Source organism: Notolepis coatsorum (assembly GCF_963971535.1).
Source record: "Notolepis coatsorum genome assembly, chromosome: 12".
Taxonomy (NCBI): domain Eukaryota; kingdom Metazoa; phylum Chordata; class Actinopteri; order Aulopiformes; family Paralepididae; genus Notolepis; species Notolepis coatsorum.
In genome coordinates, this window is record NC_140176.1 from 16,706,847 (window position 1) to 16,722,561 (window position 15,715).

At 45.5% G+C, this 15,715-nt stretch overlaps 1 protein-coding gene across 1 annotated transcript in view; it reads right to left on the reverse strand.

Annotated features, from left to right (window-relative positions):
• avl9 (AVL9 homolog (S. cerevisiase)) overlaps nucleotides 1-15,715 on the reverse strand; it is a 58,928-nt gene that overhangs the window by 22,253 nt on the left and 20,960 nt on the right. Inside the window, exons 4-11 of the mRNA XM_084326303.1 lie at nucleotides 15,540-15,611; nucleotides 10,200-10,289; nucleotides 9,677-9,743; nucleotides 6,411-6,451; nucleotides 6,215-6,253; nucleotides 6,025-6,094; nucleotides 5,088-5,620; nucleotides 1,606-1,740 (exon numbers count right to left, since the gene is read on the reverse strand). Coding sequence (XP_084182429.1) covers nucleotides 1,606-1,740; nucleotides 5,088-5,620; nucleotides 6,025-6,094; nucleotides 6,215-6,253; nucleotides 6,411-6,451; nucleotides 9,677-9,743; nucleotides 10,200-10,289; nucleotides 15,540-15,611 — 1,047 coding nt within the window. The remainder of the gene's footprint in view (nucleotides 1-1,605; nucleotides 1,741-5,087; nucleotides 5,621-6,024; nucleotides 6,095-6,214; nucleotides 6,254-6,410; nucleotides 6,452-9,676; nucleotides 9,744-10,199; nucleotides 10,290-15,539; nucleotides 15,612-15,715) is intronic.

Sequence of the window (15,715 nt, forward strand, 5' to 3'; positions counted from 1 at the left end):
CTATATAAAAAAGCAGCCATTTACCATATACTTGGTCCAAACCGTAGTAACAAACTGCACCAGAGTCCGTGCAGCGTTTATTATAAGTTCACCAGTCGTTAGCTCTCCAGCAATTGGCAACAGTCTGTGCCCACGGTTGTGGAGCCTGATGGCTACTGGCACGAGAACTGGCCGAGGCGGTTTGTGGTGCGTTGTGGGGGGGATAAGTCTACGGCTGAATGGGCTCCTCATCCGGGCTGGCTCCCCATAGAGGGGGTGGGAGGGGTTTTCCAGTATAGCATCCAGCTACGTAATCCTGAGCATGACATGAGTCAGTCAGAGAAGAGCGCTATATAAATCCAATCCATTATTATTATTATTATGAGCAAAATGGCTGCCGCCGCGTGAATATGGCCAATGACAACAGGGGGTGATGAAAGACACAGGGTGAACTATACTAGAGCTGTATGCGACAGGGACATAACACAATAACACCACTCTGGAGAGGAAAGGATACTAGTATTGGATTGGGCTGATAACAGACAAAAACAGAGTACTGTTATTAAAAAGGATCTAAAGCCGTTAAAGAACACTAAAAACACAATTCCAAGAGCCACGTGTCAAATTCACAGCAAGGAGACTTTGATTAGTTTCCTCCTTAGAAGCGTGACGTACCTCTCTAATGGTGAAAATGAGATCCAGTTACCTCAAAATAAATAACAAGTCTAAAATCTATACTATTCAGTGGAAGTTGTGTCTTAACCCTTTTACTACCACACCACAGAAGGTTAACCCTTTCACCACCACACTACAGAAAGGGTTAACCTTCTGTAGTCTGGTAGTGAAAGGGTTAACCTTCTGTATTGTCGCAGTGAAAGGGTTAACCCTTTGTCATGTCGCAGTGAAAGGGTTAACCTTCTGTAGTGTGGTAGTGAAAGGTTAACCTTCTGTAGTGTGGTAGTGAAAGGTTAACCTTCTGTAGTGTAGTAGTGAAAGGTTAACCGCCTCTAGTGTGGTAGTGAAAGGTTAACCTTCTGTAGTGTAGTAGTGAAAGGTTAACCGCCTCTAGTGTGGTAGTGAAAGGTTAACCTTCTGTAGTGTGGTAGTGAAAGGTTAACCTTCTGTAGTGTGGTAGTGAAAGGTTAACCTTCTGTAGTGTGGTAGTGAAAGGTTAACCCTTCTGTAGTGTGGTAGTGAAAGGTTAACCTTCTGTAGTGTGGTAGTGAAAGGTTAACCTTCTGTAGTGTGGTAGTGAAAGGTTAACCTTCTGTAGTGTGGTAGTGAAAGGTTAACCGCCTGTAGTGTGGTAGTGAAAGGTTAACCGCCTGTAGTGTGGTAGTGAAAGGTTAACCCTTCTGTAGTGTGGTAGTGAAAGGTTAACCCTTCTGTAGTGTGGTAGTGAAAGGTTAACCGCCTCTAGTGTGGTAGTGAAAGGTTAACCCTTCTGTAGTGTGGTAGTGAAAGGTTAACCCTTCTGTAGTGTGGTAGTGAAAGGTTAACCGCCTGTAGTGTGGTAGTGAAAGGTTAACCGCCTCTAGTGTGGTAGTGAAAGGTTAACCGCCTGTAGTGTGGTAGTGAAAGGGTTAAACCACGTGGCACCGGTGCCTCCCGGGGCGATATACGTACGTCGACGACGGCGTCGCTCAGGTGCCTCTGTTGGCGGAAGAGGATGTTGGTCGCCCCGGCGACGAAGCCGCGCACCGTGACGTCGGAGAGGAGGTGGTGTTGCTGCAGGGCCATGTAGGGCAGGCACAGGTAACCCTGGTGACCAAGGGGCAAAGGACGCGGGTTATTATGACTTCTACACCTTAGATCTGGGTTACAGACAGACGACGAGTAGAAAGGAGAGGCCGTTTGCTTTGGAGCCGCTGGTCTTGGCGTGTCTATTCTATATCTAGTCTATATTTACCATGTCTATTCTAGTTATCTTTTTATTACTATTACTATTGTTTTATTGCACAATCGTAGTGGACATGGCCAACCGCATTTCAGGGAAAATATCCAACAAAGCATAGTAATCAACTCCACTTACCCTTCGGTCAGACATCTAGCCATCAATTCAACATTCGTTTTAGAGACCCGTCCTAAACTCTGGTCAACAGCCTCCTTATCGGTCTTTAGAAAGCAACTAAAAGGCCATTTAATTTCATCATGAATCATCAACTTATTAAGTTAGTCCTGTGTAGGCGGCTACGTGGCGTAGTGGGCAAGGCGCTCGCCACGAATGACGGAGACGCTGGGCTTGCCTGTTCGAGCCCAGCGCTCCACATTGCTTTCAGTTTAGCTGGTCGTTCATACTAATACACATTGGCCGTATTAGGGGGTGGGAAACTGATGGGTGGGGATCGGGCGTTGTGGACAGCGACTCCTACAGGTCGGTTGGTGCGCCTGCGCAGTAGAATCAGGAAGTGTCGGGGGCAGCGTGAGCCTCCCACACGTTACTCCTCGCCACTGAGAGATCGAGCTGCGCAGGTGAAAAGATGCGACTGCTGTTACCTCAAGTACCGGAGGGGACTTGTGCTATGTATGACTTAGTCCACATTTCAGCCGGCTTGTGGGAGGCAAGAAACAGCGTTCGTGACAGGGGAGGGTTGAATTGGATGATACGAAATTGGGATGGGAGAAAAATATAGAAAATGGGAGAAAAAGTGGATAAAAAAAAAAAAGTTAGTCCTGTGTAACAGTGTTACCAATATGGCTGGTTATTTTGTTCTTTTTCTTAATTATATTTTTCATATGTTATTCTCCTCTCCTTTGCCTTCTTGTACAGTACTTTCTTAATTTTTTTATCTTGTTATTGGCTCTTGTTGATGTGTTTTGAACATGATATGTATCCTTGTCTATCTTCCATTTTTCATTAGTGTTTGCCTCATGTCTCTGATCTTGTTTTGTGTTGACCTTTTTCTTGACCATGTTTACATGTACTGTATTACGTTCATATTTGATTATGGACATTGATGGGACGGGAGTGGAACTTTATACAAACCCTTTGGGCTTTGTTTCCCTCCTAGCACTGTTTTTAAATAATGTGCTAAATAAATAAACTAAACTAAACTAAAATCCACCCCAAAATAGAAGTCACATTATTAAGCTGAACGCCAGAAAGACCGGTCTCTAGTGATGACGATGTCATCAAGACACAAGTCCTGGAGCTAGTATAGTGAAACTCCTAGGACACTATGACAGTAACCATGGTGATTTCACTGGGCTATAGCTGCCGTGTCTGATTCAGAGCTGTACGCCCTACATTTAAATACAACTCATTTGGATATAGTAACTCAAAACAAAAATGCTATGAGCCCAGGAAACCTGCCATTCATTCATTCATTGTCAATGGACCAACACCAAAACGTGTCACTTGATGACATCACAAATCCAAGTCTTGACGCTCTGAATTCCAGCTTAGGGGAAACTGGCGGGGTGGGGGGGGGGAAAAATCGATACATAGTAGTATCGCGATACTTTGCGTGGCGATACTGTATCGATACAGGGACGCCAAGTATCGATATTAAATTATTCATACATTTTTGGAAATTGCATTGTTCATTTCAATACCTGTAATAGTACAGTAGTCCACACACACACGTGTGCATTCAGTTAAGTTGGAATATGACTGTAATACAAACAGTTCAGTTTGTCAGGTACATGCAACACAGATTACAGTGTTTACATCTTTCTGCTTGAGAAAATACCATGTTCTGCAATAAAAATTATTGAAGTGAGATGAACAGACTGAACTTTATTTTATTAGATAAAACATGTTGACAACGTTTTACTTTGCAGTTGAAAAAAGGTAATAAATCGCAATATATCGCAATATTAATATCGCAATACTCAGCATATCACAATATATTTTGTATCGCAATACTATCGTATTGTGAGGCCTCTGGTGATTCCCACCCCTAGAAACTGCCTTCTACATTTGTAGATATTGAACTGTCCATAAGAAATAGCACAATGTAAATTCTGTTTTAGGGTGGATATCTTTAAGCTTTTGAACGTTTGATAAGTGGGCGGTGAGATTATAGTGTACAGTACCCTCCTTGACTAATCATTCCAAGTGTTAACTTCTAAAATGTCCAAAGAAGATCTGTAGGGAGACAGTGTACCTTGCCGCGGTGAGCGAGTGAGTGAGTGGGTGGGTGAGTGAGTGAGTGAGTGAGTGAGTGAGTGAGTGAGTGAGTGAGTGAGTGAGTGAGTGAGTGAGTGAGTGAGTGAGTGAGTGGGTGAGTGAGTGAGTGAGTGAGTGAGTGAGTGAGTGAGTGAGTGAGTGAGTGAGTGGGTGGGTGAGTGAGTGAGTGAGTGAGTGAGCGAGCGAGCGAGTGAGTGGGTGGGTGAGTGGGTGAGTGGGTGAGTGAGCGAGTGAGTGAGCGGGTGGGTGAGTGGGTGAGTGAGTGAGTGAGTGAGTGAGTGAGTGAGTGAGTGAGTGAGTGAGTGAGTGAGTGAGTGAGCGAGCGAGCGAGCGAGTGGGTGGGTGAGTGAGTGGGTGAGTGGGTGAGTGAGCGAGTGAGTGAGTGGGTGGGTGAGTGGGTGAGTGAGTGAGTGAGTGAGTGAGTGAGTGAGTGAGTGAGTGAGCGGGTGAGTGAGCGGGTGGGTGAGTGAGTGAGTGGGTGGGTGAGTGGGTGAGTGAGTGATTGAGTGGATGGGTGGGTGGGTGAGCGAGTGAGTGGGTGGGTGAGTGAGTGAGTGAGTGAGTGGGTGGGTGAGTGAGTGAGCAGGTGAGTGAGCGAGCGAGCGAGCGAGTGAGTGAGTGAGTGAGTGGGTGAGTGAGTGATTGAGTGGATGGGTGGGTGGGTGAGCGAGTGAGTGGGTGGGTGAGTGAGTGAGTGAGTGAGTGAGTGAGTGAGTGAGTGGGTGGGTGAGTGAGTGAGCAGGTGAGTGAGCGAGCGAGCGAGCGAGTGAGTGAGTGAGTGAGTGAGTGAGTGAGTGAGCGAGTGAGCGAGTGAGCGAGTGAGCGAGTGAGTCAGTGAGCGAGCGAGCGAGCGAGCGAGCGAGTGAGCGAGTGAGTGAGTGAGTGAGTGAGTGAGTGAGTGAGTGAGTGAGTGAGTGAGTGAGTGAGTGAGTGAGTGAGTGAGCGAGTGGGTGAGTTTCAGTCTGGTGAGAGCTACCTTAGTGAAGACGGCGAGGGGCATGCCGTACTGGTCCTCCTCCAGCCCCGACACCAGGCCCTGGGTGACGGCGCCCCCCTGGCCCCCTGCCGACTGGGGCTGCACGGTGATGGGGACCCCCGGCTCCGGGTCGAAGGGCTCCGGGGGCTCCGGCACCGCGTCCCCCCTCCCTTCCGCCGGCTCTTTGGGGGGGGGGCCGCCGCCGCCGCCGTCCTCCAGCACGCTGGGGTCCAGCGTCTCCCAGTCGCTCTCTGACGACTCCGGGGAGGGGCGGGACGGGGGCTTGAGGAGGTGGTGGTGGTGGTTGTCCCCCTCGGCGCCTGTGGGAGGAGCGTCCCCTTTCCCCCGCGGGGGGGTCGCCTCCTCCTCCTCCTCCTCCCCCACCAGCTCCATGGTGGCGTTGGCAATGTCGGTGACGGAGACGGAGACGAACTCCTCGGTGCCCAGGGCGCTCTCCACCAGGCTAGGCTCCTCCGACGTGCTGCTCTGTGGCCGGTAGTGCGACGAGTCCATCAGGCCGTGTTCGATCATACCTGGAGGGGCACAGGCGACGCCGTGAGAACACCGTTACAAACACAAACAATCACGCTTCTGTTTGGGGGGGAACTGTACATGAGCCATTTTGTTATTTAAATGTTATATTGTATAATATCTACATCCTGTTATCTGCACTGCACACTTTTTAGAACTGTACATATAGTCTTCTTTATTTTTGTCATTTTATCTTATTTTATTCTTATTCTATGCTAATTTTATTGTATTTATTTTATTGGAAGCTGCTATGGTCGAGGGACCGCAACTAATTTTATTTGACTCTTTCTTGCTGTAAGTTACTGAAGATACGTGACAATAAAGGAATCTGAAACAAACAACGGTTGACTTACAGAATAAAGATTTACAACAACAACAACAACAACAACAAAGAACTGCTGCTGACCTGGAAAGAGTGATAAAACGGACATGAGAGCTCCTACTAGTCTGTTGACAGGAGACACATAATACAGGACCTGGGGAGGTGGGCAAGAACACACACACACACACACTGTGAGGTCATTTGTCTTGAGGTATTTATCTGTTGGAGAAGGCATGCGTCGTAGACTCGTATTTTTTTAGTTTAAAAATCATACCTTCTTCTCCAGCAGAATAAGTTTGAAGAGAATGAGAACCTGTGGGAGGAAAAGAGAGCGGAGAATTGTTCAGATTCCAGAAATCAGGTCAACAGACATCTTAAGTGATCGTTAAGTGAGCTCCCAGACTGTGCAGAATCAATAATACTATACTCATTTCAAACATTACTCGTTTGTGGCATTATTTTTCTGTTACCTTGTGTCGAAAGTGCAGTATTAAATCTCTGGGCGATAGACCTAGAGGGAGAAAGTGGACATCGGGAATGTGGTTATTTGCGCCAAAGAAAATGCCCTGAACTTCGATCCCATGAAAATATAACGCTCGCATTACAACATGGCAGAGATGGGTGAGTCACGAGCATGTTTCAAATCTTATTCAAAGTCACAAGCATGTTTCAAGTCTTATTCAAGTCACAAGCATGTTTCACGTCTTAACCTTCAATTGTTCACTGTTACTTGCCATTATTACTTCTTCATTTTACTCCAGGAGGGTGTATTCCAGCTGTGAGCTGGTGACTGCACTCCTCAGCCAAGCTCATTTAACCTACATGTACTTTGTACTATGCGTTTCACTATTAAACCTATGTTGATCATGAAGATCCGTCTACAACCATAATTGATGAGTCTGGTTACACCACAATGATCATGGCAGATTTTAAATCTTTATCTAAGACCTTTTGAATGCCGAGATATATACCCACAACACTAAACTAAACTAAACAGTTTCCCATTTTGTATTTATTATGCAGCACGTGTCAGGTTTGGGGTGATCCCCCTTTGGTTACCCATATAGGTTTTGTCCATAAATCATGTCATTTGTCAGCTCTGAGCCCCGCCCCATGAAAGGATATCATGAAAGGACTTCAGTTACTGCTGTTAAGCTCATGGTCGACAAAAACAATAATTGCAATCAAGTGTCAGGGATTTCCAATTGAGCGCTATTATGAACCCAGCAAGCACACAAGGGACTGCTGCTGTTCATTTGATATACTATGTCTATCTGTGCTTGTTAATGTTGAACATAAATTAACCACACGGTCAACCTCACAAACCACCTACATCTACATGTTGAAACTGAGAGGTTCACACTTCCCTAGGGATGGGAATTGATCAGATTTTATCGATACGATTCCATTATCGATTCTGCTTATCGATTCGATTCCCTTATCGATTCCTGATACATTTATAATTTAAATAAATAAATTAGAAATGCAACAGAACTAAGCTGGTTAGAATAACAACATGCAACTTGATATTTCTGATTGTCATTTATTGTTGAGCCCCCACCAAAATGGTCGCAATTTCGAGCCCTTACAAATTGTGTGACTCTGTGACACTCGTTCACCTTTCCCTGAGTCAGTTTACCCCGCTGTGCTAGCGTGAAAGGATTTTCCTGAGGTGCGCGAGAACCACTAGCTACAGCCTCAGTCTATTGTGATCATCTAAAATGGATGAAATGGGAGAATATTTATACAGTGAAAGCATTCGTTTTCATTTAGATTTTCCTAGTCAAGGAATCAAATAGTCTGCTATGGCTGCATGTGTGGCGCTAATGTTATTGTTTTAAAATGCGCAACTGTCGGAAAAACATGGCATCGATAAGAGGAATCGATAGTCACAGAGGCATGCGATTCCAGGAATCTGACAATTAGGAACCGATTCCCATCCCTACACTTCCCCCTACTAGAAAACCCCTGAGCTTTATCTGAGAACGGCATCAGCTACATTCTCACATACTGCACTGTGGTAAGGGGCTTCAGGGCAAGATAAAGATTACACATTTTGTGAAGTAAGCAAATAGGAGTTCTATGGAAATCAAGGTGCAGTTCTGTGAAAAGCTAGGCTGAACTAGCACCTTGCCTCTTCAAGTCAATAGAGGCCTTGCGCAGCATGTTTGTGTAGTTCACTTCCTTCCTGAATGGCTGCCTGTAACCATCAGTAACCACTTTCAAAAGAAAATGCCTAATTTCTGTGCAGTGGTAGAGTAGGTAAAACACCGGAAAAGCATGATATTACTGTTCCACTGTGAGCCGTTTACAAAATCCAGTAATTATTTATGTTTTTATTATGTAATTATTATGTTTTGTTGATATACAGCATCTCTCATATAACACATAGCAACCATTGTTTTGCACAGTGGTTCTCAACTGGTCTAGCCTCGGGACCCAACATTTTCCTTAGTCATTAAGTCGCGACCCAAAATGTTTAACCACTATGATTTATGTAAAAAAAAAAGATTGCAGTAATAAGCAATCTTTCAAAACATGAAATAAACACAAAAAAGTGCAACAAAAGTGCAACTATTGCTAAAAACCCAATGAAATAAAAGAATAATAAATAATATATGCTTCTTAGCAGATTTCTTAGCTTAACATAACAGACCTAAATTTGGGGGAACTAATGGGATAACTGGGGTTGCAACAAAAGTGCAACTAGGGCTAAAAACCCAATGAAATTAAATAATAATAATAAATAATTATGCTTCTTAGACTTCTTAGCTTAACATAACAGACCTAAGTTTGGGGGAACTAATGGGATAACTGGGGTTGCAACAAAAGTGCAACTAGGGCTAAAAACCCAATGAAATTAAATAATAATAATAAATAATTATGCTTCTTAGCAGACTTCTTAGCTTAACATAACAGACCTAAGTTTGGGGGAACTAATGGGATAACTGGGGTTGCAACAAAAGTGCAACTAAGGGCTAAAAACACAATGAAATAAAATAATAATAATAATAAATAATATATCCTTCTTAGCAGAATTCTTAGCTTAACATGCAGGGGACTAATGGGATAACTGGGGATGATGTTTGCTCCTGACAAGAGTCTCAAAGTCTGGGGTGATTGTAGACAAAGCAACTCTGAGGTCATGCTCAATGTCCAATCTGTTCCTCCGCTTTGTCTTCAGCTGGACCAGAGCTGAGAAGCCACTTTCACAAAGATAGGTAGTGAAAAAAAAAAGTAAAAAAAAAAAAAAAAACATTTTTTTTTACACACACATCCGCGACCCACTCAAAATGGCCCCGCGACCCACTTTTGGGTCGCGACCCACCAGTTGAGAAACACTGGTTTTGCACATAGAAAACATCGTCTCTTCCATTGCCATGTACAAAACAATTGTTGCCATGTTGGAAGAACTACACAAACATTCTGTGCAAGGCCTCCATCATCTCCGCCAAACCTACACGCCTTCCATCTCTATTATTGAGACCAGCACAAACACAAGCTATACCTGTCAAAATGTATATATACACACAAGTTACACAACACAACACAAACGCCTCGTCTCGGTCAGAGCTGACAGGCTCTAATCCAGGACAAGAAAGAGGGCAGGGGAAGTGGTAAAGGAATGTCCTTCTGGTTCAGAGAAGTGTTTCCGTCAGCTCTGACCAAGCGCGGGTGTCGTTGACGTGCTTCACATCACTCGCAGGTTGATGATGGAATGGTGGTTTTGTTTTACCCAGGTAGACTTGCGACCCCTCCAGACTAGACCCCCTCAGAGAGCTGTTCATGTGTTCGTACAGTTCCTGTGGAAACGGGGAACGCAACAAAGTAAGACATGGTGACAATTCACAAAGTGATATATAGTCAGGCAAGAGACTCAGCTTCTCCCCCCCCGGCCATCAGAACACTGATCTCTCCACACACACACACACACACACATCCTCACTTACTCTCACACACCCCACGCAAATACACTACAAAAAGGTAACTTTAAAAACAGATCTGTATATTTGTATATTATTGTATATATTACTCATTGCCTTTATTCTTAAGCTTAGCATTGTATTTTATTCGTATTACTTATTTTTTTTATCATGTCTACTCTATTTTATTATTTGTATTTTTGCACAATCGAGGCGAGCATGGCCACCTACATTTCACTGCATGTCTTGTGTATGTATGTGACAAATAGAACTCTTGAATCTTGAATCTTGAAGTGATCTCAGTTTGGAACACGAGAGATACAAATCAACTCTCACCTTTAAAATGGATATCTGGGAGAAGTCTTTCTCCTCGAAGTAGGCGTGTGTGATGAGCTGTAGTTTTGCTTGGAGAAGCCCAAACAGAGGCTGAAAATGAAAGCAAACACTTCAGTACACCGACCACAAGCTGCCGATAGTCCGGTTTTCTGGTTTTCAATGCAGGGCCCAGACAACACCGGCCAGCGCCAATTCATTACTCCCGTCAGAAATGTAAATGGTAAACGGCTGCATTTATATAGCAGCTTTTATCCAAAGCGCTTTACAATTTGTTCCTCACATTTTACCCATTCAATCACACATTCACACACCGACGGCATGAATGCAAGGTGCCAACCTGCTCATCGGGAGCAATTAGGGGTTAAGTGTCTTGCTCAAGGACACTTCGACACGCTGCCCGGGAGGAGTGGGAATCGAATCGGAAATCTCCGGATTACCAAACGACTGCTCTACCTCCTGAGCCACTGTCGCCCCCCCCAAATGTCTCCCAAAACAATGTTTCTGTGAATCTTTTTGTATCTCATTGCCAAGAGAAATAATTTTGACATCTGTGGAAGTAAACAAATTGAAGGAGTTCATTCCGGTATAGAAATAACACATTACCTAATCTTCAGCGTTTCGATATTAAATGTAATAATAAATTAGCACACCTGTTAAAAAGCTCACAGTTTTGCAAGCAGAAGTAAGATAAGTCTAAGCTAGCGAATTACATCAGTGATATTCCATAACAAGTTTCACTTCCGTGCACACAACCACTTTGCAAGATTCGGTTATCTTTTATATATGAACGCCGGCTATCTCATCTCATTCGTCACACGCTCAGCTGGCTTGGCCGTGGTGAAGCCTACTCTGACTCGCTGTGGAGGAGTGGCGACCGTGTTTGTTTACAGAGCTTGGGGCAGAAATAGCAACATTGGGTCTGGGGAGAGAGGCGGTTGAGACAGAGGGTCAATAGTGCAGAGTCAGACAGACACTAATTAACAACTATACACTTTCACTGCCCGGGCTGCGCTCAACACATTCACTCTTCTCTGGAAACAGTGACACAGACAGTTAACCCCCTTGTGTCTGATAAGGACAAAATTGAATTTTGTCCTTTGAGATTCTTATTTTTCTTATAACTTTGCAGTGGTTATGTTGTAGCCAAGATATGTGGCAAAGGTGTGTATCTTTGAGCCCTGATCATAACGACCAAATATTCAATTAATTTTAGAATTGTAAGCCTTTAAATGCCCGTGTTTTGTGATGGCACAAAACTTTTTCTATTTTCAATATATCAAATGCAATTCTTCTGAGGGGGATTATTACAGGCTAGCATGTGTCAATGATTAGGATTTTTTTTTTTGTAATGTCAGATTTAACAACAACTCTTTTCAGAAAAATGGCAGTATTTTATTTTTAATCTAAAAGAGTTGTTTCCGACATTACAAAAAAAAGATCCATCAAAATGTGTTGTTGCTAATCATTGACACATGCTAGCCTGTAATAACCCCCCCCCCCAGGAAAATCCACTTTGCATTTGATATATTGAAAACATTTTATTATTTTTTTTTTTTTAACAATAATTTGCACAAACACTGCCATTTAAAGGATTATTTGAATATTTGGTGGTTATGATCAGGGCTGAAGTTGAATACAATTTATTTCAACATATAATATTTGTATGGCCTATTTGAAGAGGACAATTTAGTTTTCAGACACAAGGGTTAAAGATGTTGTTGCGCTGTCATCTGAATGGTGACATTCAAATTCTCACACCCATCCATCCAAAGATGCAATCTGGATAGAATATTTGGCTTGTGTATTTTTCACAGTGGAGGAGGTGTTCACAGTGTATGAGTTATCTCTATGTACTCCAGATCAGAGCTGATATACTAATGACTATTTAAGTAATCGATTCATCCCAACAATTATTTTATTGACTAATTAGATTTAAAAAAAGTTTTATTTTTTTAAGTATCGTCATTATATATAGCACACATACAGTACAACGAAAACAGTAATGTAACAGTAAAGTGCAATAGCAATATATCATGTACAAGTGATTCAACTGGAGTATATATATAAATGAGTACTACTGAGTAATAATGCTAATCAGATGTATGTAGAGTGTTATAGTATCATGTGTCTAATCACTCGATTAATCGTGACACCCCTACTCCAGATTGTAAACCCCCCCCTCCCCACCCTCTCTCTCTCTCATTCCTCAGCACGAACCGTCCAGTGCAGTCGGCGTCCTGTCACTGTGGATTATAGGAGATCTCTCCTGAACCCCAGGTTTTACAGTGGGCGCGCTCAGAAGTCGCCTCTTTCCAAGATGCCCCGCCCCCTCCCCGCGCCCGCCAGCGCTGCACCGTCCACTGACATCAGATCACTGTAACATCCTACGGCACACGTCACGTCACGTCGCCCGGCCCGCGCCATCCCTCGGCATCTCCCTAGAGATCGTCATGTGTGACCTTTGACCTATTCGCCGCATAGTGGAGTCGAGTCTCCAGTGAGTTCTCTTTGTTGCTTCACTGGAGGAGAGGGAGTTGCTTTAGGATGGTCCCACTAATAAGCTTAGGAATGTGAGGAGGAGGTGAAGACAACGCGGGGAATCTTAAAAAGGAACACGCCAACATTATGGGAAATGCGCTTACCGTCTTCTTCAGAGTCAGACAAGAAGATGGATACCAGCGGCTAAGTGGCGCAGTGGGCAAGGCGCTCGCCACTAACGGAGGAGACGCTGGGTTCGAGCCCAGCTCTCGGCGTTGCTACCAGCTTGGCTGGTCGTTCATACTAACACAATTGGCAGTGTTAGGGGGTGGGAAAGCGGGTGGGTGGGGATTGGACGTTGTGGACGGTGACTCCTACAGGTCGGTTGGTGCGCCTGTACAGCAGAATCAGGAAGCATCGGGGGCAGCGTGAGCCTCCCACGCGTTACTCCTCGCCACTGAGAGATCGTGCTGTACAGGTGAAAAAGATGCGACAGCTGCCTCCTCGTGTACCGGAGGGGACACGTGATGCAAGGCTTGGTCCACACTGCAGCCGACCAGTGGGAGGCATAGTCTAGCAACGTTCGAGACAGGGGAGGGGAGAATTGAAGGGAGAATTGGCGAGGCGAAATTGGGATGGGAGAATAGAAAAATAAGGAGAAAAAGTGGATAAAAAAAAAATAAGATGGATACCAATGTCCTCTCTGTGTGTTCAGTAGAAGGTTATCTGGCAGCGGCTGCAAGCTAGCCTAGCACAGCACAAAATAATGGAAGCGGATACGGACCAGCTAGCCTAACTGTTGGCCAAAAATACCTCTCCCTGAGTTTTAAGCTAGGCTAGCTGGTCCGTATCCACTTCCATTGATTTGTGCTAAACTAGGCTAGCTTGCAGCGGGATAGCTTTCTACTGAACACACAGGAGAGGAAATTGGTATCCATCATCCGATAATGTTGGCGTGTTCCTTTACAATGCCGATTTATTTTGCACATAATCTCACACACATCCAAAAACTGTTTTGCACACAGTTTGACAGTAGTTGAGAGTAAATGGCCACCAGTGACTACCTCACCAACGGACCACGGTACGTCCGACTGCAGGGCAGCGAGTCAGATGTGCTGGCATGCAACACCGGTGCCCCCCCCCCCCCCCCCCCCCCCAGGGAACTGTGCTGTCACCCTTCCTGTTCACCCTCTACACCTCCGACTTCAGCCACAACACGAGCATGTGCCACCTACAGAGGTTCTCCGACGACTCCTCCATCGTCAGTTACATCACGGACGACAACGTGGATGAGTACATGAGTACAGAGCCCTGGTGCTGATGGAGAGCTCCGTAGGGATGAGTACAGGGCCCTGGTGCTGATGGAGAGCTCCGTAGGGATGAGTACAGAGCCCTGGTGGAGAGCTTCGTAGGGATGAGTACAGGGCCCTGGTGGAGAGCTTCGTAGGGATGAGTACAGGGCCCTGGTGGAGAGCTTCGTAGGGATGAGTACAGGGCCCTGGTGGAGAGCTTCGTAGGGATGAGTACAGAGCCCTGGTGGAGAGCTTCGTAGGGATGAGTACAGGGCCCTGGTGGAGAGCTTCGTAGGGATGAGTACAGAGCCCTGGTGGAGAGCTTCGTAGGGATGCGTACAGGGCCCTGGTGGAGAGCTTCGTAGGGATGAGTACAGGGCCCTGGTGGAGAGCTTCGTAGGGATGAGTACAGAGCCCTGGTGGAGAGCTTCGTAGGGATGAGTACAGGGCCCTGGTGGAGAGCTTCGTAGGGATGCGTACAGGGCCCTGGTGGAGAGCTTCGTAGGGATGAGTACAGAGCCCTGGTGGAGAGCTTCGTAGGGATGAGTACAGGGCCCTGGTGGAGAGCTTCGTAGGGATGAGTACAGAGCCCTGGTGGAGAGCTTCGTAGGGTGGTGCGACAGCAACCACCTTCAACTCAACACCCGCAAGACCAAGGAGCTGGTGGTGGACTTCAGGCAAGAGGAGGCCCCCCACTCCCATCACTATCCGAGGGGAGGATGTGGAGATGGTGGAGACCTACAAGTTGGAGCACACTTGAACAGTCGACTGGACTGTTCACCAAGGCCCTTTACAGGAAGGGACAAAGCTGACTGTTCTTCCTGAGGAGACTCGGTTCTTTCAACGTGTGCAGTCGGCTACTGCAGTCTGTGGTTGCCATTGTCCTCTTCTTCACCTTTGTATGCTGGGGGGGGGGGGGGGGGGTAACATCAACTCAAGAGACACTAACAAGCTGGTGAGGAAGGCTAGCTCCGTAGTGGGAGTCAAACTAGAGGTGGTGGCCGGGCGGAGAACAAGGAAAAAGCTGGATGCTATACTGGAAAACCCTTCTCACCCCCATGAGGAGCTAGCCAAGATAAGGAGCATGTTCAGCCATAGACTACTAGTCACCCCACGACACACCACCAGTAGCCAGTAGCCATCAGGCTCCACAACTGTAGGCATTGAAGGAGGCAATTTCCACCCTACATTGTGGGGAGCGCTTTGAGTGTCTAGAAAAGCGCTATATAAATGTAATGAATTATTATTATTATTATTATTATTGACTGCTGGCAATTGCTGGAGAGCTAATGGCTGGGGAACTTGAGAACTGTTAGGACTATCTGACTCTTAATAATAAACACTGCACAGACGGTTTGGACCATGTATACAATCATCACTATTACTACTGTGATTGAATCCTGCCACTCACTACTGTTCACTACTACTACTGTTATCATTACTACTTTGCTCTATGTTCTATTATTATATTATTACTACCTATCCTACCTGGTCTAAGTGCCCCGTAACCTTTCTGAGAATGTAACAGCCACTTCAACCACCACCCCGACTGACTGACTGACTGACTCACCACTCGACTGAGGACACAAACACTCTTCTGGACCGTCTCTCTGGTGACATCAGCCTGCCGTACCTTCAGGGCCTGGAAAGAGAAAAACACACACACACACACGTTGTGGGGACAATGTGTGACTTAACTGCTCGTACTACTGCTGGCCTTATTGTCTTTTGATATCCTCAATCTGG